General features: G+C 38.7%; 1 protein-coding gene across 1 annotated transcript in view; it reads right to left on the minus strand.

Moving 5' to 3' along the window:
* Positions 1-779: 779 nt before the first annotated feature.
* Positions 780-21,868, minus strand: part of C6 (complement C6) — a 400,163-nt gene continuing 379,074 nt past the window's right edge. Inside the window, exons 18-19 of the mRNA XM_059060881.2 lie at positions 15,622-15,863; positions 780-1,274 (exon numbers count right to left, since the gene is read on the minus strand). Coding sequence (XP_058916864.1) covers positions 1,099-1,274; positions 15,622-15,863 — 418 coding nt within the window. The 3' untranslated portion in view covers positions 780-1,098. The remainder of the gene's footprint in view (positions 1,275-15,621; positions 15,864-21,868) is intronic.

Genomic DNA, 21,868 nt, shown 5'->3' on the forward strand with positions numbered 1-21,868 from the left:
CACGTGAAAAGTTGTTAGAAATACAGATTCTCAGGCCCCACCCCCGAACTATTGAACCAGAAACTGGGGGTAGGTCGCAGGCATCTATATTAACAAGTGCTCCAGGTGACTCCAGTGGGCACTCATGTTTGAGAACTGCTGTTCCAAAGATGTTTTTCTTCCCCAATTCAAAATGATACTCTAAGGAGTGGGTGTCTACTTGGTATGGCCTAATACGAAAGATATGCCTTACCTTAAAAATTAGTCCTTTGAAATTCTCTTATGATTTTCCATCCATCACACACTTTAGCTTAAAAGCTTTCTGATGCACTTTAGCTGAGGCAAAGAGAGTCTCCTAAGGAGAAAACTCCAGAAGTTTATTAACTACTTTAAGCAAGGCAACTTCCACTTGAGTCCAATCATCCTTACTGTGATGCTTATTAACTATAGAATATTTCCTCGTGTAAGACAAGGATTAAGGATGGGACTCACCTTTCCCTGCATTATCTTCTCTATAGCAATTATCACCATCAAACGTACTATATATTTCATTTGTTTATTTTATGTCCTGTATGTCTTCCTCCACACGAATGTGAGCTTTATGAAGGCAAGGGCTTTTGTATGTTTTAGTCACTGCTGATTCCCCAGCACCTTAAACAGTACTGGGAACATTGTAGACATTCACAATTATTTGTTGAGTGAATGCATGAAGGTTGGGTTTCAAGAATGTGTCATACAAGTTGTTGTAGATTTCTATGCTTATTGATTCATTGAAGCAAATTACAGTTTTTCTTCTGATTTCTACTTGTCAGGATGCTTAATACCACAGGCTTCATAAGGTCCTCAGAACTCCCATCATTTTAGTGCAACATGAACAGAAGAATTTATTAGATTGATGTGGAAGTTATTACCTAGGGGTATGTATGCTACAGAGCATCATGGATGGGAACTGGACAGGGGAGAAGACACGGGAGGCAGGGAGAACAATAATGTGAAAAGAACACGAAAGGATTTATGTTGGTAACTCCTGGATATGATAGTCTGCTGTTGGTTCAAGAGTGGCCTTTTGTAGGGATTATTCTGGGGCAGTAAACATGTTTGTCAGTAACTGTGTTAGGTCTAGCATCTCCCAGGATGCAGTATTGTCACTTTCCTGTTGGCACACCTGACAGCTCCTATTTCACAGATGTTCACTGTTCTCCCGCTCACTGATGATCCCATTTTGACGCAGAAGAGCTGATTTCCACTCTTGAAGCACTGGGAGGGCAATAGGCAGACACACTTGGAGGTGGCAGCTGCAATGAGAGAGACAGTGTGACTCACCACAGTGCTCTAGGGTTTGATTTCACCTAACTTGTCCCCAGAGCAGTGAGCGCTTTGGTGGCAATGAGTGAGAATGCTGGAACAAAGGCAATGACCCAACTGTGGCTAAATGGAGTGATCTGGGTATAAGAGAGGAGAGGGCACTGGTAAGGCAGTGAGATGCAAGAGCTGGGCTACCTCGGACACCTCCCTCTCACTCACTGCCCACATCCAATCAATCCATTTGCACAATGTCTTCGGGTCTGTCCTTCATGTTCTTTTCTCATTGGCACCACCTGGGAACACTTACATAAGGTATCATTTCCTGAGCCTGCACCATGAAACCACACACTATGCCAAGTGCTTTGTGTGCTTTATTTCATCTAATTCTCACAATAAACATATGAACTATATAGCATTATACTAATTCTACAGATGAAGAAACTCAGCTCAGAGAGGTTAAGTGATATGCCTATGGTCCCACAATTAGTAAGTGGTAGAGGCATATTTTTAAATCATGAATGACTCGCAAGCCTGAACACTTTTAACATAACTCTGTGTCACATTTTAAATTTCTTTCTAGAAGATTCCTGGGTTATGACTAGGAATATGGATTTTTTTTTTTTTTTTGGTAGTACGTGGGCCTCTCACTGTTGTGGCCTCTCCCGTTGCGGAGCACAGACTCCGGACGCGCAGGCTCAGCAGCCATGGCTCACGGGCCCAGCCGCTCCGCGCATGTGGGATCTTCCCAGACCGGGGCACGAACCCGTGTCCCCTGCATCGACAGGCGGGCTCTCAACCACTGCGCCACCAGGGAAGCCCTGGATTTTTAATAAGCAGTTAAATTGGGTGATATTTTTTTAAGGCCTGGTTTCAAAACCACCCCAACACTTCATAATTCATATAAATCTTGTGTTCATGAAAGAGTTTTAAAATGATCACTTAGGGGTAAAGTTACCAAAATCAAGCATATTAAATCAGTTTTAAGTAAATGGATATAGGCTTATTTATATACACGCATGTTTTAGTCAAAGTTCAAGGTCCTCCACAGATGGTCTCAACGTCCCTTCGCAACATTATCTTTTCTGCTTTCTCCATCCCAGGTAGAGTGACTCCCTCTCTCTTTCCCAAGCAAGACCCCGAAGGTGTTCCAGGTTTTGTCCTTTGCCCACACTAGTCCCTTCTTTTCCCAGACAGATGTGCTCTTTCCAGTTGCCCACATGTCCGATGTGTACAAGCCTCACCTCTTTCATGAAGCATTTTATAGTCACGTACCCCCACTGATGTTTCCTTTAAATAAACTTCAGTGGTGTAAATTTGTCAGCACTACCTCTGATGTTTTTATACTTTCTTGTTAGTTAGCTTTTCATATGTCTTTCTCCCAAGACAGTTATAAGTGCTCTGTTAGAGAGCAGTAACTATGGTTCCTCCATCTGTTTATCCCATTCAGTTGTTAACAAGGTGCTCAATTAATTCTGCTTCATCAATTGATTCAATTCTGAATTTGAGGGTGCAGGTATAAGTATTCAAAAAGAAATGTATTTGGTGGATCTGTGATAATTTATGTTGCCAAAATATCTGAGTCAGCCTGATAATCAGGCTGTAGTCTCTTTGGGGCAGGTATCAGTTCTTTCCCATGTGTCTCCACTGATGGGAGAAAATAGGGAAAGGGAATGGGGAGATGATCATTAAGCGTATGAGCGTCCTGTCCTCAGTAGGAAATAGTTCATGAAAAGGCGTGAATTTCCCTTTTATACCTTTGCCAACCAGCTAGAGAAATTCTAGTTGGGGAGAGTCTTGTTTGTTTTTGGAAACTATAGGGTTTGGTGAAGGACAGGAGACTGTTCTACCTCTAGAGAGGATGTCAGTTCCCCAGGCTTGTGGAAAGGCCATGGTCACCACTCTTGTAGTATGGTTATAGCTTAAATACTCTTAGCAAGATGATTTTCAGATTATTAGCATGAAAAGGTCCTTCCTGTCACCTCCACTAATTCATGTTTCCATCCTTATGAAACCCTTCCTGGCCAGAAGGTATTTATCTCTCTTACCGCTCTTGTCACATACTGTCTTAAAGTTATTCATGTAATTATTTGAAAAACTGTGAAAATTAACTCCCCAAACTGAACAATTTGAGGGTACAAAGCTCCTTTATCATCACATCTCTCACCTTACTATGTACAGTGACTTTGCATATTGGATACTAAATGGATGTTTATTGAATACATTTTCCCCTCCTGTTGGTTGATGCTGGATATTTTTGAAATTTAGATAAAACATTTCATAGCTATAAAAATAGGCTCCTTGGGAAGGCTTCTGTGTTCTAAGTTTTGCAAAGTGAACTTCATGTTACTTTGGATCTCCCTTTTAAACTTATTCTCATTTCATTTTTGATAGAGAAGGAAAAGAGTAACAAAGTACACAATGTAATCAAGAACACAATTTAATCAAGGTGACATTCAATTCAAATCAAAATTAGTAACATCCCAATTTGCCATGAGTGGGTTGGGTATAAAATACATTTTTAGTTTCCTCTCTTTATAAATGCTGTGGTTTCTACATTGACTCTGTTCTGGAGTGCTACAGGAACAGAAATCTCTGACACCAACTTTTGCTCACCAACTAAGAAGGCTGACACAGGCAGACCATATCTTTAGGGGGAAAAAGACTTTCAGTTTTCTAACTGTGTGTAGGATCAAAGGATATTTTAAATGACTTAAATCTCTTATTAAGAAATGTTCATGTTTTACTATGACTAACCCAAGACATTCTGCTAACTTGACCAGTATTGGTAAGTATTCAAACTTTTATGTTCTTTTTTTCTTTTCTCAAGGTAATAGTAGTTTTCTTTTTAAAAATTGCACACATGTCTATAAACCTAATAAATAGGTTTTCTCTATTTTATTTAATACAGTAGGTTCTTATTAGTCATCAGTTTTATACATATCAGTGTATACATGTCAATCCCAATCAACCAACTCATCACATCACCCCTCCACCCCCCTGCGGCTTTCCACCCTTGGTGTCCATATGTTTGTTCTCTACATCTGTGTCTCAATTTCTGCCCTGCAAACCGGTTCATCTGTACCATTTTTCTAGGTTCCACATGTATGCGTTAATATACGATATATTTTTTTAGCTTTCTGACTTACTTCATTCTGTATGACAGTCTCTAGATCCACCCATGTCTCAACGAACAACCCAATTTCGTTCCTTTTTATGGCTGAGTAATATTCCATTGTATCTATGTACCACATCTTCTTTATCCATTTGTCTGTCGATGGGCATTTAGGTTGTTTCTATGACCTGGCTATTGTAAATAGTGCTGCAATGAACATTGGGGTGCATGTGTCTTTTTGAATTATGGTTTTCTCTGGGTATATGCCCAGTAGTGGGATTGCTGGATCATATGGTAATTCTATTTTTAGTTTTTTAAGGAACCTCCATACTGTTCTCCATAGTGGCTTGATCAATTAACATTCTCACCAACAGTGCAAGAGGGTTCCCTTTTCTCCACACCCCCTCTAGCATTTGTTGTTTGTAGATTTTCTGATGAAGCCCATTCTAACTGGTGTGAGGTGATACCTCACTGTAGTTTTGATTTGCATTTCTCTATTAATTAGTGATGTTGAGCAGCTTTTCATGTGCTTCCAGGACATCTGTATGTCTTCTTTGGAGAAATGTCTATTTAGGTCTTCTGCCCATTTTTGGATTGGGTTGTTTCTTTTTTTAATATTGAGCTGCGGGCTTCCCTGGTGGCGCAGTGGTTGAGAATCCGCCTGCCGATGCAGGGGACACGGGTTCGTGCCCCGGTCCGGGAAGATCCCACATGCCGCCGAGCGGCTGGGTCCGTGAGCCATGGCCGCTGAGCCTGCGCGTCCGGAGCCTGTGCTCCACAACGGGAGAGGCCACAACAGTGAGAGGCCCGCGTATCACCAGAAAAAAATATATATATATATTGAGCTGCATGAGCTGTTTATATATTTTGGAGATTAATCCTTTGTCCGTTGATTCGTTTGCAAATATTTTCTCCCATTCTGAGGGTTGTCCTTTGTCTTGTTTATGGTTTTCTTTGCTGTGCAAAAGCTTTTAAATTTCATTAGGTCCCATTTGTTTATTTTTGTTTCTATTACCATCACTCTAGGAGGTGGATTAAAAAAGATCTTGCTGTGATTTATGTCAAAGAGTGTTCTTCCTATGTTTTCCTCTAACAGTTTTATAGTATTCGGTCTTATGTTTAGGTCTCTAATCCATTTTGAGTTTATTTTTGTGTATGGTGTTAGGGAGTGTTCTAATTTCATTCTTTTACATATAGCCGTCCAGTTTTCTCAGCACCACTTATTGAAGAGACTGTCATTTCTCCATTGTATATCCTTGTGTCCTTTGTCATAGATTAGTTGACCATAGGTGTGTGGGTTTACCTCTGGGCTTTCTATCTTGTTCCATTGATCTATGTTTCTGTTTTTGTGCCAGTACCATATTGTCTTGATTACTGTAGCTTTGTAGTATAGTCTGAAGTCAGGGAGTCTGATTCCTCCAGCTCCGTTTATTTCCCTCAAGACTGCTTTGGCTATTCAGAGTCTTTTGTGCATCCATACAAATTTTAAGATTTTTTGTTCTAGTGCCGTAAAAACTGCCATTGGTAATTTGATAGAGATTGCATTGAATCTGTAGATTGCTTTGGGTAGTATAGTCATTTTCACAATATTTATTCTTCCAATCCAGGAACATGGTATATCTCTCCATCTATTGGTATCATCACTAATTTCTTTAATCAGTGTCTTACAGTTTTCTGCATACAGGTTTTTGTCTCCTTAGCTAGGTTTATTCCTAGGTATTTTATTCTTTTTGTTGCAATGGTAAATGGGAGTGTTTCCTTAATTTCTCTCTCAGATTTTTCATCATTAGTGTATAGGAATGCAAGAGATTTCTGTGCATTAATTTTGTATCCTGCAACTTTACCAAATTTATTGAATTAGCTCTAGTAGTTTTCTGGTGGCATCTTTAGCATTCTCGATGTATCATGTCATCTGCAAACAGTGACAGTTTTACTTCTTCTTTTCCAATTTTTATTCCTTTTATTTCTTTTTCTTCTCTGAGAGACAAGGCTAGGACTTCCAAACCTATGCTGAATAATAGCAGTGAGGGTGGACATCCTTATCTTGTTCCTGATCTTAGAGGCAATGCTTTCAGTTTTTAACCATTGAGAATGATGTTTGCTGTGGGTTTGTCATCTATGACCTTTATTATGTTGAGGTAGGTTCCCTCTATGCCCACTTTCTGGAGAGTTTTTATCATGAACAGGTGTTGAATTTTGTCAAAAGCTTTTTCTGCTTTATCTCTCCATCTATTGGTATCATCTTTAAATTCCTTCATCAGTGTCTTATAGTTTTCTGCATACAGGTGTTTTGTCTCCTTAGGTAGGTTTATTCCTAGGAATTTTATTCTTTTTGCTGCAATGGTAAATGGGAGTGTTTCCTTAATTTCTCTTTCAGATTTATCATCATTAGTGTATAGGAATGCAAGAGATTTCTGTGCATTAATTTTGTATCCTGCTACTTTACCAAATTCATTGATTACCTCTAGTACTTTTCTAGTAGCATCTTTAGGATTCTCTATGTATAGTATCATGTCATCTGCAAACAGTAACAGTTTTACTTCTTTTTTTCCAACTTGGATTCATTATATTTCTTTTTCTTCTCTGATTGCCATGGCTAGGACTTCCAAAACTAAGTTGAATAATAGTGGCAACAGTGGACATCCTTGTCTTGTTCCTGATCTTAGAGGAAATGCTTTCAGTTTTTCACCATTGAGAATGATGTTTGCTGTGGGTTTGTCATCTATGGCCTTTATTATGTTGAGGTAGGTTCCCTCTATGCCCACTTTCTGGAGAGTCTTGTCATAAATAGGTGTTGAATTTTGTCAAAAGGTTCTTCTGCATCTATTGAGATGATCATATGGTTTTTATTCTTCAGTTTGTTAATATGGTGTATCACATTGATTGATTTGCGTATATTGAAGAATCCTTGCATCCCTGGGATAAATCCCACTTGATCATGGTGTATGATCCTTTTAATGTGTTGTTGGATTCTATTTGCTAGTATTTTGTTGAGGATTTTTGCATCTACATTCATCAGTGATATTGGTCTGTAATTTTCTTTTTTTGTAGTATCTTTGTCTGGTTTTGGTATCAGGGTGATGGTGGCCTCGTAGAGTGAGTTTGGGAGTGTTCCTTTCTCTACAATTTTCTGGAAGAGTTTGAGAAGGATGGGTGTTAGCTCTTCTCTAAATGTTTGAGAGAATTCACCTGTGAAGCCATCTGGTCGTGGACTTTTGTTTGTTGGAAGATTTTTAATCACAGTTTCAATTTCATTACTTGTGATTGGTCTATTCATATTTTCTATTTCTTCCTGGTTAAGTCTTGGAAGGTTATAGCTTTCTAAGAATTTGTCCATTTCTTCCAGGTTGTCCATTTTATTGTCATAGAGTTGCTTGTAGTAGTCTCTTAGAATGCTTTGTATTTCTTCAGTGTCTTTTGTAACTTCTTTTTCATTTCTAATTTCATTGACTTGAGTCCTCTCCCTCTTTTTCTTGATGAATCTGGCTAATGGTTTATCAATTTTGTTTCTCTTCTCAAAGAACCAGCTTTTAGTTTTATTGAACTTTGCTATTGTTTTCTTTATTTCTATTTCATTTATTTCTGCTCTGGTCTTTATGATATCTTTCCTTCTGCTAAATTTGGGTTTTGTTTGTTCTTCTTTCTCTAGGTCCTTTAGGTGTAAGGTTAGATTTTTTCTTTGAGATTTTTCTTGTTTCTTGAGGTAGGCTTGTATAGCTATAACTTTCCTCTTAGAATGACTTTTGCTGCATCCCATAGGTTTTGGATCGTCGTGTTTTCATTGTCATTTATCTATAGGTATTTTTTTTAAGTCCTCTATGATTTCCTCAGTGAACTTTTGGTTACTTAGTAACGTATTGTTTAGCCAGCGTGTGTTTGTGTTTTTTACGTTTTTTCCCTGTAATTGATTTCTAATCTCATAGAGTTGTGGTCAGAAAAGATGCTTGATATGATTTCATTTTTCTTAAATTTACTGAGGCTTGATTTGTGACCAAAGATGTGATCTATCCTGGAGAATGTTCCTTGCGCACTTGAAAAGAAAGTATAATTGGCTCTTTGGGATGGAATGTCTTATAAACATCAATTAAATCTACCTGGTCTATTGTGTCATTTAAAGCCTGTGTTTTCTTATTAATTTTCTGTTTCAATGATCTGTCCATTGGTGTAAGTGAGGTGTTAAAATCCCCCACTATTATTGTGTTATTGTCTATTTCCTCTTTTATAGCTGTTAGCAGTTGCTTTATGTGTTGGTGTGCTCCTATGCTGGGTGCATATTTATTTATAATTGTTATATCTTCTTCTTGAATTGATCCCTTGATCATTATGTAGTGTCCTTCCTTGTCTCTTGTAACATTCTTTATTTTAAAGTCTATTTTATCTGATAGGAGTAACGCTACTCCAACTTTCTTTTGATATCCATTTGCATGCAATATCTTTTTCCATCCCCTCACTTTCAGTCTATATGTGTCCCCAGGTCTAAAGTGAGTCTCTTGTAGGCAGCATATATATGGGTCTTGTGTTTGTATCCATTCAGCGAGCCTGTGTCTTTTGGTTGTAGCATTTAATCCATTCACGTTTAAGGTAATTATCAATATATGTGTTGCTATTACCATTTTCTTAATTGTTTTGGAGTTTTTTTGTAGGTCCTTTTCTTCTCTTGTGTTTCCCCCACTTAGAGAAATTCCTTTAGCATTTGTTCTAGAGCTGGTTTCGTGATGCTGAATTCTCTTAGCTTTTTCTTGTCTGTAAAGCTTTTGATTTCTCCATCGAATCCTAATGGAATCCTTGCTGGGTAGAGTAATCTTGGTTGTAGGTTCTTCCCTTTCATCACTTTAAATATGTCATGCCACTCCCTTCTGGCCTGTAGAGTTTCTGCTGAGAAATCAGCTGTTAACCTTACGGAAGTTACCTTGTATGTTATTTGTCATTTTTCCCTTGCAGCTTTCAATAATTTTTCTTTGTTTTTAATTTTTACCAATTTGATTAGTATGTGTCTCGGTGTGTTTCTCCTTGGGTTTATCCTGTATGGGACTTGCTGCGCTTCCTGGACTTGGGTGGCTATTTCCTTTCCCATGTTAGGAAAATTTTCGACTATAATGCTTCAAATATTTTCTCAGGTCCTTTCTCTCTCTCTTCTCCTTCTGGGACCCCTATAATGCGAATGTTGTTGCATTTGATGTTGTCCCAGAGGTCTCTTAGGCTGTCTTAATTTCTTTTCATTCTTTTTTCTTTATTCTGTTCTGCAGCAGTTAATTCCACCATTCTGTCTTTCAGGTCACTTATCCGTTCTTCTGCCCCAGTTATTCTGCAATAGATTCCTTCTAGTGTAGTTTTCATTTCAGTTATTGTATTGTTCATCTCTGTTTGTTTGTTCTTTAATTCTTCTAGGTCTTTGTTAATCATTTCTTGCATCTTCTAGATCTTTGCCTTCATTGTTTTTCCGAGGTCCTGGATCATCTTCACTATCATTATCCTGAATTCTTTTTCTAGAAGGTTGCCTATATCCACTTCATTTAGTTGTTTTTCTGGTTTTATTTTCTTCCTTCATCTGGTACATAACCCTCTGACTTTTCGTCTTGTCCATCTTTCTGCGAATGTTGTTTTTGTTCCACAGGCTGCAGGATTGTAGTTCTTCTTGCTTCTGCTGTCTGCACTCTGGTGGATGAGGCTATCTAAGAGGCTTGTGCAGGTTTCCTGATGGGAGGGACTGTTGGTGGGTAGAGCTGGGTGTTGCTCTCTTTATGTTCTTTTTTAAAGGCAAACTTAGACTCCTAGGAATTGTGGTATTTAGATATATGTCCAGCAAAGGGCTAATAGTAAAGGTAGATTTTGACTAAATCATAAGCTGCATATTGTTAGACAGGCTTGGAAAGAATAATTTGTGGGAAAAGGAAAAGAAAGAAATAAAAAAGAAACTCTTTGCAGTAGAAGAGTTCCATGAAGTTCTTTCTCCATGATAAGTAAGGAAAACAGATGCTAACACTAAACACATCTCCAAATACCTGTGCTACTTATTGTGGTACAGACAGGAACCATTAATCCTCCCTGCTGTCCAAATCCCTTTTATTTTCTGTAAGTATTTTTGACAGTAATGTTTGTACATTATAATTTTTAGAGAAAAAGTTCTGTTTTAAATACACTATTTAAATACGTAGTTCCATAGTATTTTCAGCTCTTGTCTACCACAAATTATTTTCTCTGAGAGAGATGTCAGTTGGGTAATGTTGTTGGTCAGGCAGCAAAAAAATGAATAGTAATGTTTACCTGCATGATGATTTAATAATGATTATAGTTGGGCACTGTACGTTTCCGGCCCTAGTTTGCAGTCTCTTATGTGAAATTGCCTTGTTTTGATATGGTTGAAGGTCAGACGCCCCAGACACTGACCTGCTGAGTCGCCACCATCAGATGGCCTGCAGACTGTGCATCACCCATGGTGACCCTCTGTCATGGATTCAATCCCACCACCCGTCAAGGGAGCTGGGTCTTGATAATCAGTTTTAAGTGGATCAGGAAGAACCTAGATGTGGGTTATAAGTCCCTTTTCAAGGACTGAGTTGAAGACTATTGGGTTGAAAAGTGAAAGAGAAGCTAAGCGTAATAATAAGGTTTTTGTCTTTGTTTTTGAAAAGTAACATTGTTTTGGCAAAAGTTGGATATTAGCAATTCAATAAGTTTCCATTGCTTAATTTATGCCTCGATTTCAGATGATTTTTTTGAAGATGTGCCATAAGGGAAATCTATCTGCCTATTTGAGTTCTGTGAAATCCTAATCTTCAACCCATATTTATGTATTATATGAAGCTTAGTTGAACCATTTCGGTTTCCAGTTTCATCTTAGAGCAAATGTACTGCTGTGAAGTTTCTGCTTTTAAGCAATTCACAAATGAAATGCCAATAGGCAATACACTCTCAGAAAATGGAAAGGTAATGCTACCTCTTAAGTATTAAATAGGCAGAGCTATAAAGGGGTAACAGCTCCAAGTTTTGGTGAGGGTGTGGAAGGCAGTCTTTATCACACATGGTCAATATGAATATAATATGATAAAAACATTTCTAGAAAGCAAGTTGATACATTGTACCAAGAAAGACTTTATATTTTAAAATAATATTTATCTAGAAATTCCATTTTCTAATGTATAGCCTAAGGAAATGGTCTTATAGATCTATCTGTGATAGACTTGTCTATTACAGCACTGCTTATAATAGCAAAATTTTGGGAAAAATCTGAAGGACTAACAGAAGGTTGATTAAATAAATCACAGAATGTCCATATAGGCTTTTGCAGACATTGAACATTATGTGGAAAGACACCAGTCACAGGTTTGTTCAAGATGGTGAAGTAGAAAGACGTGCTCTCACTCCCTCTTGTGAGAGCACTGGAATCACAACTAACTGCGGAACAATCTTTGACAGGAAGACACTGGAACTCACCAAAAAATTACCCCACATCCAAAGACAAAACGAGAAGCCACAATGAGATGGTAGGAGGGGTGCAATCACAATAAAATCAAATCCCATAACTGCTAGGTGGGTGACTCACAAACTGGAGAATACTTATACCACAGAAATCCACCCACTGGAGTGAAGGTTCTGAGCCCCACGTCAGTCTTCCCAACCTAGGAAAGGAGGAGGAATTCCTAGAGAATCAGACTTTGAAGGCTAGCAGGATTTGATTTCAGGACTTTGACAGGACTGGGGGAAACAGAGACTACACTCTTGGAGGGCAAACACAAAGTAGTGCACACATCGGGACCCAGGGGAAGGAGCAGTGATTCCATAGGAAACTGAAGCAGACCTAACTGCTAGTGTTGGAGGGTCTCCTGCAGAGGTGGGGGGTGGCTGTGTCTCAACGTAAGGACAGGACACTGGCAGCAGAAATTCAGGGACGTACTCCTTGGTGTGACCCCTCCCAGCGTCCACCATTGGCACCAACAAAGAGCCCGGGTAGGCTCCAGTGTTGAGTTGCCTCAGGCCAAACAACCAACACACAGGGAACTCAGCCCCACCCATCAGCAGACAAGCAGATTAAAGTTGTACTGAGCTTTGCCCACCAGACCAACAGCCAGCTCAACCCACCACCAGTCCCTCCCATCATGAAACTTGCACAAGCCTCTTAGATAGCCTCATCCACCAGAGTGCAGACAGCAGAAGCAAGAAGAACTACAATCCTGCAGCTTGTGGAACAAAAACCACATCCACAGAAAGACAGACAATGTGAAAAGGCAGAGGGCTATGTACCAGATGAAGGAATAAGATAAAACCTCAGAAAAACAACTAAATGAAGTGGATATAGGCAACTTTCCAGAAAAAGAATTCAGAATAATGATATGAAGATGATCCAGGACCTCCGAAAAAGAATGGAGGCAAAGATCGGGAAGATGCAAGAAATGTTTAACAAAGACCTAGAAGAATTAAAGAACAAACAAACAGAGATGAACAATACAATAACTGAAATGAAAACTACACTAGAAGGAATCTATTGCAGAATAACTGGGGCAGAAGAACGGATAAGTGACCTGTAAAACAGAATGGTGGAATTCACAGCTGTGGAACAGAATAAAAAAAAGAATGAAAAGAAATTAAGACAGCCTAAGAGACCTCTGCAACAACATTAAACACAACAACATTTGCATTATAGGGTCCCAGAAGGAGAAGAGAGAAAGGACCCGAGAAAATATTTGAAGAGATTATAGTCGAAACTTCCCTAACATGGGAAAGGAAATAGCCACCCAAGTCCAGGAAGCGCAGCAAGTCCCATACAGGATAAACCCAAGGAGAAACACACCGAGACACATACTAGTCAAATTGGCAAAAATTAAAGATAAAGAAAAATTATTGAAAGCAGCAAGGGAAAAATGACAATTAACATACAAGGTAACTTCCATAAGGTTAATAGCTGATTTCTCAGCAGAAACTCTACAAGCCAGAAGGGAGTGGCATGATATACTTAAAGCGATGAAAGGGAAGAACCTACAACCAAGATTACTCTACCTGGCAAGGATCTCATTCAGATTCAATGGAGAAATCAAAAGCTTTACAGACAAGCAAAAGTTAAGACAATTCAGCACCACGAAACCAGCTCTACAACAAACCCTAAAGGAACTTCTCTAAGTGGGAAACACAAGAGAAGAAAAGGACCTACAAAAACAAACCCAAAACAGTTAAGAAAATGGTCATAGGAACATACATATCGATAATTACCTTAAACGTGAATCGTTAAATGCTCCAACTAAAATACACAGGCTTGCTGAATGGATATAAACACAAGACCCATATATATGCTGTCTACAAGAGACCCACTTTAGACCTGGGGACACATACAGACTGAAAGTGAGGGGATGGGAAAAGATATTGCATGCAAATGGATATCAAAAGAAAGCTGGAGTAGCGCTACTCCTATCAGATAAAATAGACTTTAAAATAAAGAATGTTACAAGAGACAAGGAAGGACACTACATAATGATCAAGGGATCAATTCAAGAAGATATAACAATTATATATGCACCCAACACAGGAGCACCTCAATACATAAGGCAACTGCTAACAGCTGTAAAAGAGGAAATCGACAGTAACACAATAATAGTGTGTTTTAACAAATGTTAGAGAGGGTGTGGAGAAAAGGGAACCCTCTTGCACTGTTGGTGAGAATGTTAATTGATACAGCCTCTATGGAGACAGTATGAAGGTTCTTTAAAAAACTAAAAACAATTACCATATGATCCAGCAATCCCACTACCTGGCATATACCCAGAAAAAACCATAATTCAAAAAGGCACATGCACCCCAATTTTCATTGCAGCACTATTTACAATAGCCAGGTCATGGAAGCAACCTAAATGCCCATCGACAGAGGAATCGATAAAGACAAGTGGTACATATATACAATGGAATATTACTCAGCCATAAAAAGGAACGAAATTGGGTCATTTGTAGAGCCGTGGATGAATCTAGAGACTGTCATACAGAGTGCAGTAAGTCAGAAAGTGAAAAACAAATGTTGTATATTAACGCATATATGTGGAACCTAGAAAAATGGTACAGATGAACCAGTTTGCAGGGCAGAAATTGAGACACAGATGTAGAGAACAAACGTATGCTCACCAAGGGGGAGGAAGCTGTGGGGTGTGGTGGTGGTGGTGTGATGAATTGGGAGATTGAGATTGACTTATATACACTAATATGTATGAAATGGGTCACTAATAAGAACCTGCTGTATAAAAAAATAATAAAATTAAATTTAAAAAAGAAAATTGTGTGGCAGAATAACATGATGACATGGAAATAATTTCATGATATATTTAGTGAAAAACAGCAATATATAAAATAAGATGTAGTAGATGATCCTATTTTTTAAAAAAACTTGTAATATAATCAGTGCCACCCCTGAGGTGTGTGAGGCCCCAGGGACATTTTTTTAATGTGGTGCCTCCTTATATACATGATTAAAGTCACTTCAAATTAGTGTCAGCACCATCCTGGCTGTCTGATCTCAAGCAATTTGGAGGACTACCTGGCTGGCCAGTGTCTCACCAGGCTGCTCTCTGAGAACGAGGTCTAGCTGTGAGTGAGGGATGACTCTACAGGTGGAGTCCCAGAGCTCCTTGGAACATCTGGTTGACCCCATGCCTGGTGACAGAGAGAAGCAGGAGAGGGTAGGAGAATGTCCCACAGGAAGAAACAGGGCCTGGGCCCATGAGGGACTATGTGTGGGCTCAAGACATCCTGCCTATATAACCCTGCCAGCCTGGGGTGATTCCAGGCACTGCAAGAGGACTTCAAAAAATTTGAGGCAGATGCTTCTGGTAATTGGTATCCATGTCCAGGCTCAGGGCACTGTACCTATGCTGGCCCCAGCTGGTTCCAACTGCCAGAGGAAACTTAGACAATTTTGATAAAGGCCCTCCAAAGCTGGGGATGGGGAAGAAGGCTACCTAAAGCATAGATCAGGATGGGTGTTCTTCTTACTGGGGTCTAAGGGTGGGACTGATTATGTATGTACAGAAAAAGATTCGAGAGATTTACACCAAAATTGTGGGTGGGTTGTGTTCTACTTTTCCCTTGTATTTCAATCAATTCATAAATTTTTTTTACAATGAAAAGAATTATTTTTGATTAAGGAAAAGTTATTTTAAAGAAAGAATGTATAAATGCAAGTAAGATATACTAGCTGAGATGAAGATTCAGTGAGAACTTTTCTAGTATGGGTCACTGCTGGAGCTTACCTGAACATTTTTCCCAGTCGTAGCAGGTGTCATAGCCACAGGATTCTTTCTTTGTGCTACTGGATGAAAGTTTTGTCCTTTCAAGACCCCATTCTAGCTGTGGACCATCTTGGCATGAACCAATATGTAGAAAATGGAGTTGCTGATTGTTTAAACATTTCTCGGCCAAAAACTTACAAGCAGTTGAAGTAAAGTGATGACTGGAGCTTGTATCAAGCACACAGATATCTTCTGAATAAAAGCTGTCCAAGAGAGGAAAGCAAGCATTTATATATGAAGACTAGAAAAAAAGAGACGGCGTGTAGCCAACTCATATGTTAGCTAACCACGCAGCTATTCTTTCCCCCAGTTTCTCTCCTTTCAGGCTCTCATTTTATCTGGCATGCACTGGGATTCTTCTTTCTAAAATTTCATTTTAAGCATTGTACTACTCCCAATTGCCCTTCAAATTAAAGTCTGAATTACTAAATTTTGATGATCAAAATCTTCCATATTTTGATCCAATCAACTTTTCTTTCTAGAATCATTTTTCCATCCTCCTCAATCCCTCTTTATCATCTGAAAAATTGACAATTTTCTAAACTAATAAGATTATTGTTCCTTTGCTACCATGCCAAGCCCTACTCAATCAATGTTGCATTGTCTCTCCTCTCTGCCTATCTGAATCCAGATCAATTCCTGGCTACATTTTGAAGCTAATCCTGATCAGCCTAGCCGATGGTAGCCTGTACCTCATCTGAACACTTTTAAACACTTATTAATTGTAATACAAGAGTCTTATATATAATTATATAGCTTTGTAAGTGTATTTGTATTGCGGTTAAGAGCATGAGCTTTTAAGTCAATTAATCCTTGGGTAACTTGCTAAATCTAAGTAAATGGATGGGTCCTGCTAACAAAAGGTTAGCCATAGTCCTTCTCTTGCTGAGAGGACAAGAACTCCTTGATTACTCCAAATATGAGTTTCTTCTCTAATGTCAACTTTGGAGTTAACAATCAGTGCACCAGTGTGTAAAACTGTTTCCAGGAACTGAAGCCCATAGCTAAGAACAAAAGGCCACTTTCTGAGAACTTAAGCTGTGGGGTCAGCCACTCTCACAAACATCTTCAATGCCATATAAAAGAGGACTGAGGAGTATAGAAAGGGGCTAGAGAGGTAGAACTGAGCTGAAATTCAGACAGTTCCAGAGGACAGTCTGTATTCTCATGGTTGGGTATTGCAAAGATAAAGATAGAAGTTTCCTCTGGGTTAAATGGACAATGGGAACATTTTAAGTACTCCCTAGAAGGCCATCTGCTGGGTGAGGGCACCCCAGCTGCAAGCAGCTCATAAAAAGTGGACCACTTGTGGTTAATACTGAGGAGGGTAGATAGAGCAATCTTTGGGTTGAATTCTATCAGTGGAATGTTACAGAAAAAGACCCTGTAGTGTTCTCATAAATAAATAAACAAACAAATTAATGTGTCCCTACAAGTGTTTGTTCACTTGTAGCTCAGAGGGATGTGGGAGCGAATCAGTGTTAAAAGTGAAAAAAAAAAAGTTGGTGCAAAGAAATAGAAGAAAAATTTAAAAGTAACAATTATGGACACACGGTTTTAAAGATGAAAATTGCCTTAGAACAGTTTGCATTGTTCAAAATATATATTTCAAAGTAAAAAAAAGTGAAATATCACAGCTGGGCAGTCTGTTGGCTTCCTACTCCATCATTCATTCTCTCCCTCAGTAATTTAACTCTAACTTTATTCAAAAACACTTTTGCTTCTAGCCAAAGAACTGCATTTCATAGCCTCCCTTGCAGGTCCACCGGGCCATGTGAATAAGAGAAGGTAATGAGATGGACGCCATGATAATTTTCCCAGGAACTCTCCTTAAAGAGACTGTGTCCATTTCTGCTCTTCCTTCCTTTGTACTCCAGCAGGGAAGTCTTGGATCATGAAATAAATTTAAGAATGTCAGAAGAAAGCGGTGACGATGTGAGAGAGTGGCAGGGACATATACACACTACCAAATGTAAATTAAATAGCTAGTGGGAAGCTGCCGCATAGCACAGGGAGTTCACCTCTGTGCTTTGTGACCACCTAGAGAGGTGGGATAGGGAGGGTGGGAGGGAGGGTGATGCAAGAGGGAAGAGATATGGGAACATATGTATATGTATAACTGATTCACTTTGTTGTAAAGGAGAAACTAACACACTATTGTAAAACACTTAAACTCAAAGATGTTAAAAAAAAATGTCAGAAGAGAAAACTTTGATAAAAATAAATAAATAAGTAAAGTATCGGTTATACTTCAATAAAAAATAAATTATGAATATTAGATTTTTAAAAAATGAATGGCAAAACAGAAAGCAGGAAGGAGCAGCAGTCCTATATGAAATGAGAGAATCACCAGACCATCCCTAGACTGCCTTCCCCTGCATTTATTTTGTGAGATAGAGAAACAAAACTTTACCTTAAGCGAATGTTATTTCAGATTAAATTGCCCTGAAAGTAGCCCTTAAATTAATAATCACCCTCAACATGCCAGGGTTAGTTCATGTAAAAAAAGGCATTTATAACAGCAGAGAATTGTGGCAGCCATATAAAGATATATCATTTTTCGTCAAGCTCTCTGCCACCACATGAAAGACTAATCTCACAAAGGGATGTGTGTGTGTGTGTGTGTGTGTGTGTGTGTGTGTGTGTGTGTGTGTGTGTATGTGTGTGTAAAGTCCATGCTCGCACCTCTTTCTCTACTCCAAGCTTTTGGAGGCACAAATTTCCCTATATTTAAGGGGAAAAGAGAGGCTTTGATATACATGAGTCTGATTTTAAACTGGACAGGAATGAGCCTTTATCGTCAGAATGAGACTATTTTTTTAAAAACATCTTTATTGGAGTATAATTGCGTTACAATGTTGTGTTAGTTTCTGCTGTATAACAAAGTGAATCAGCTCTACGTATACGTATACCCCCATATCCCCTCTCTGGCCTCTCCCTCCCGCTCTCCCTATCCCATCCTTCTAGATGGTCACAAAGCACCTAGCTGATCTCCCTGTGCTATGTGGCTGCTTCCCACTAGCTATCTATTTTACATTTGGTAGTGTATATATGTCCATGTCACTCTCTCACTTTGTCCCAGCTTACCCTTCCCCCTCCCCGTGTCCTCAAGTCCATTCTCTAGTTGGTCTGTGTCTTTATTCCTGTCTTGCCCCTAGGCTCTTCATGACATTTTTTTTTTTTAGATTCCATATATATGTGTTAGCATATGGTATTTGTTTTTCTCTTTCTGACTTACTTCACTCTGTACGACAGACTCTAGGTCCATCCACGTCTCTACAAATGACCCAATTTCGTTCCTTTCTGTGGCTGAGTAATATTCCATTGTATACATGTGCCACATCTTCTTTATCCATTCATCTGTTGTTGGACACTTAGGTTGCTTCCTTTTCCTGGCTATTGTAAATAGAGCTGCAATGAACATTTTGGTACATGACTCTTTTTGAATTATGATTTTCTCAGGGTATATGGTCAGTAGTGGGATTGCTGGGTCATATGGTAGTTCTATTTGTAGTTTTTTAGGGAACCTCCATACCGGTCTCCATAGTGGCTGTATCAACTTACATTCCCACCAACAGTGCAAGAGGGCTCACTTTTCTCCACAACCTCTACAGCATTTATTGTTTGTAAATTTCTTGATGATGACCATTCTGACCCATGTGAGGTAAGGCCTCATTGTAGTTTTGACTTGCATTTCTCTGATGATCAGTGATGTTGAGCATCCTTTCATGTGCTTGTTGGCAATCTGTATATCTTCTTTGGAGAAATGTCTGTTTAGGTCTTCTGCCCATTTTTGGATTCGGTTGTTTGGTTTTTTGATATTGAGCTGCATGAGCTGCTTGTAAATTCTGGAGATTAATCCTTTGTCAGTTGCTTCATTTGCAAATATTTTCTCCCATTCTGTGGGTTGTCTTTTCATCTTGTTTATAGTTTCCTTTGCTGTGCAAAAGCTTTGAAGTTTCATTAGGACCCATTTGTTTATTTTTGTTTTTATTTCCATTTCTCTAGGAGATGGGTCAAAAAGGATCTTGCTGTGATTTATGTCATAGAGTGTTCTGCCTATGTTTTCCTCTAAGAGTTTTATAGTGTCTGGCCTTACATTTAGGTCTTTAATCCATTTTGAGTTTATTTTTGTGTATGGTGTTAGGGAGTGTTCTAATTTCATTCTTTTACATGTAGCTGTCCAATTTTCCCAGCACCAGTTATTGAAGAGGCTGTCTTTTCTCCATTGTATATTCTTGCCTCCTTTACCAAAGATAAGGTGACCATATGTGTGTGGGTTTATCTCTGGGCTTTCTATCCTGTTCCATTGATCTATATTTCTGTTTTTGTGCCAGTACCATACTGTCTTGATTACTGTAGCTTTCTAATATAGTCTGAAGTCAGGGAGTCTGATTCCTCCAGCTGCATTTTTCTTTCTCAAGGTTGCTTTGTCTATTCGAGGTCTTTTGTGTTTTCATACAAATTGTGGAATTTTTTCTTCTAGTTCTGTGTAAAATGCCAGTGGTAGTTTGATAGAGATTGCATTGAATGTGTAGATTGCTTTAGGTAGTATAGTCATTTTCACAATGTTGATTCTTCCAATCCAAGAACATGGTATATCTCTCCATCTGTTTGTAACCTCTTTAATTTCTTTCATCAGTGTCTTATAGTTTTCTGCATACAGGTTTTTTGCCTCCTTAGGTAGGTTTATTCCTAGGTATTTTATTCCTTTTGTTGCAATGGTAAATGGGAGTGTTTCCTTAATTTCTCTTTCAGATTTTTCATCATTAGTGTATAGGAATGCAAGAGATTTCTGTGCATTAATTTTGTGTCCTGGTACTTTACCAAATTCATTGATTAGCTCTAGTAGTTTTCTAGTAGCATCTTTAGGATTCTCTAAGTATAGTATCATTTCATCTGCAGTGACAGTTTTGCTTCTTCTCTAACTATTTGGATTCCATTTTTTTTTTTTTTTTTCTGTACATGGGCCTCTCACTGTTGTGGTCTCTCCCGTTGCGGAGCACAGGCTCCGGATGCGCAGGCTCAGTGGTCATGGCTCACGGGCCCAGCCACTCCGCGGCATGTGGGATCTTCCCAGACCAGGGCACGAACCCGTGTCCCCTGCATCGGCAGGCAGATTCTCAACCACTGCGCCACCAGGGAAGCCCCTGGATTCCTTTTATTTCTTTTTCTTCTCTGATTGCTGTGGCTAAAACTTCCAAAACTATGTTGAATAATAGTGGTGAGAGTGAGCAACCTTGACTTGTTCCTGATCTTAGAGGAAATGGTTTCAGTTTTTCATGATTGAGAATGATATTGGCTATGGATTTGTCATATATGCCCTTTACTATGTTGAGGTAAGTTCCCTCTATGCCTACTTTCTGGGTTTTTTTTTTTTATTATCATAAATGGGTTTTGAATTTTGTCAAAAGCTTTCTCTGCATCTATTGAGGTTATCGTGTGGTTTTATCTGTCAATTTATTAATATGGTGCATTACATTGACTGATTTGCGCATATTGAAGAATCCTTGCATTCCTGGGATAAACCCTACTTGATCATGGGGTATGATCATTTTAATGTGCTGTTGTATTCTGTTTGCTAGTATTACGTTGAGGATTTTTGCATCTATGTTCATCAGTGATATTAGCCAGTAGTTTTCTTATTTTGTGACATCTTTGTCTGGTTTTGGTATCAGTGTGATGGTGGCCTCGTAGAATGAATTTGGGAGCGTTCCTCCCTATGCTATATTTTGGACGAGTTTGAGAAGGATAAGTGTTAGCTCTTCTGTAAATGTTTGATAGAATTTGCCTGTGAAGCCATCTGGTCCTGGGCTTTTGTTTGTTAGAAGATTTTAAATCACAGTTTCAATTTCAGTGCTTGTGATTGGTCTGTTTATATTTTATATTTCTTCCTTGTTCAGTTTTGGGATGTTGTGCTTTCCTAAGAATTGTCCATTTCTTCCAGGTTGTCCATTTTATTGGAATATAGCTGCTTGTTTTAATCTCTCATGATCCTTTGTATTTCTGCAGTGTCAGTTGTTACCTCTCCTTTTTCATTTCTAATTCTTTTGACTTGAGTCTTCTCCCTTTTTTTCTTGATGAGTCTGGCTAATGGTTTATCACTTTTGTTTATCTTCTCAAATAACCAGCTTTTAGTTTTATTGATGTTTGCTATTGTTTCCTTCATGTCTATTTCATTTATTTCTGATGTCATCTTTATGATTTC

This window comes from Kogia breviceps, chromosome 4 (genome assembly GCF_026419965.1).
Source record: "Kogia breviceps isolate mKogBre1 chromosome 4, mKogBre1 haplotype 1, whole genome shotgun sequence".
Lineage (NCBI taxonomy): Eukaryota > Metazoa > Chordata > Mammalia > Artiodactyla > Physeteridae > Kogia > Kogia breviceps.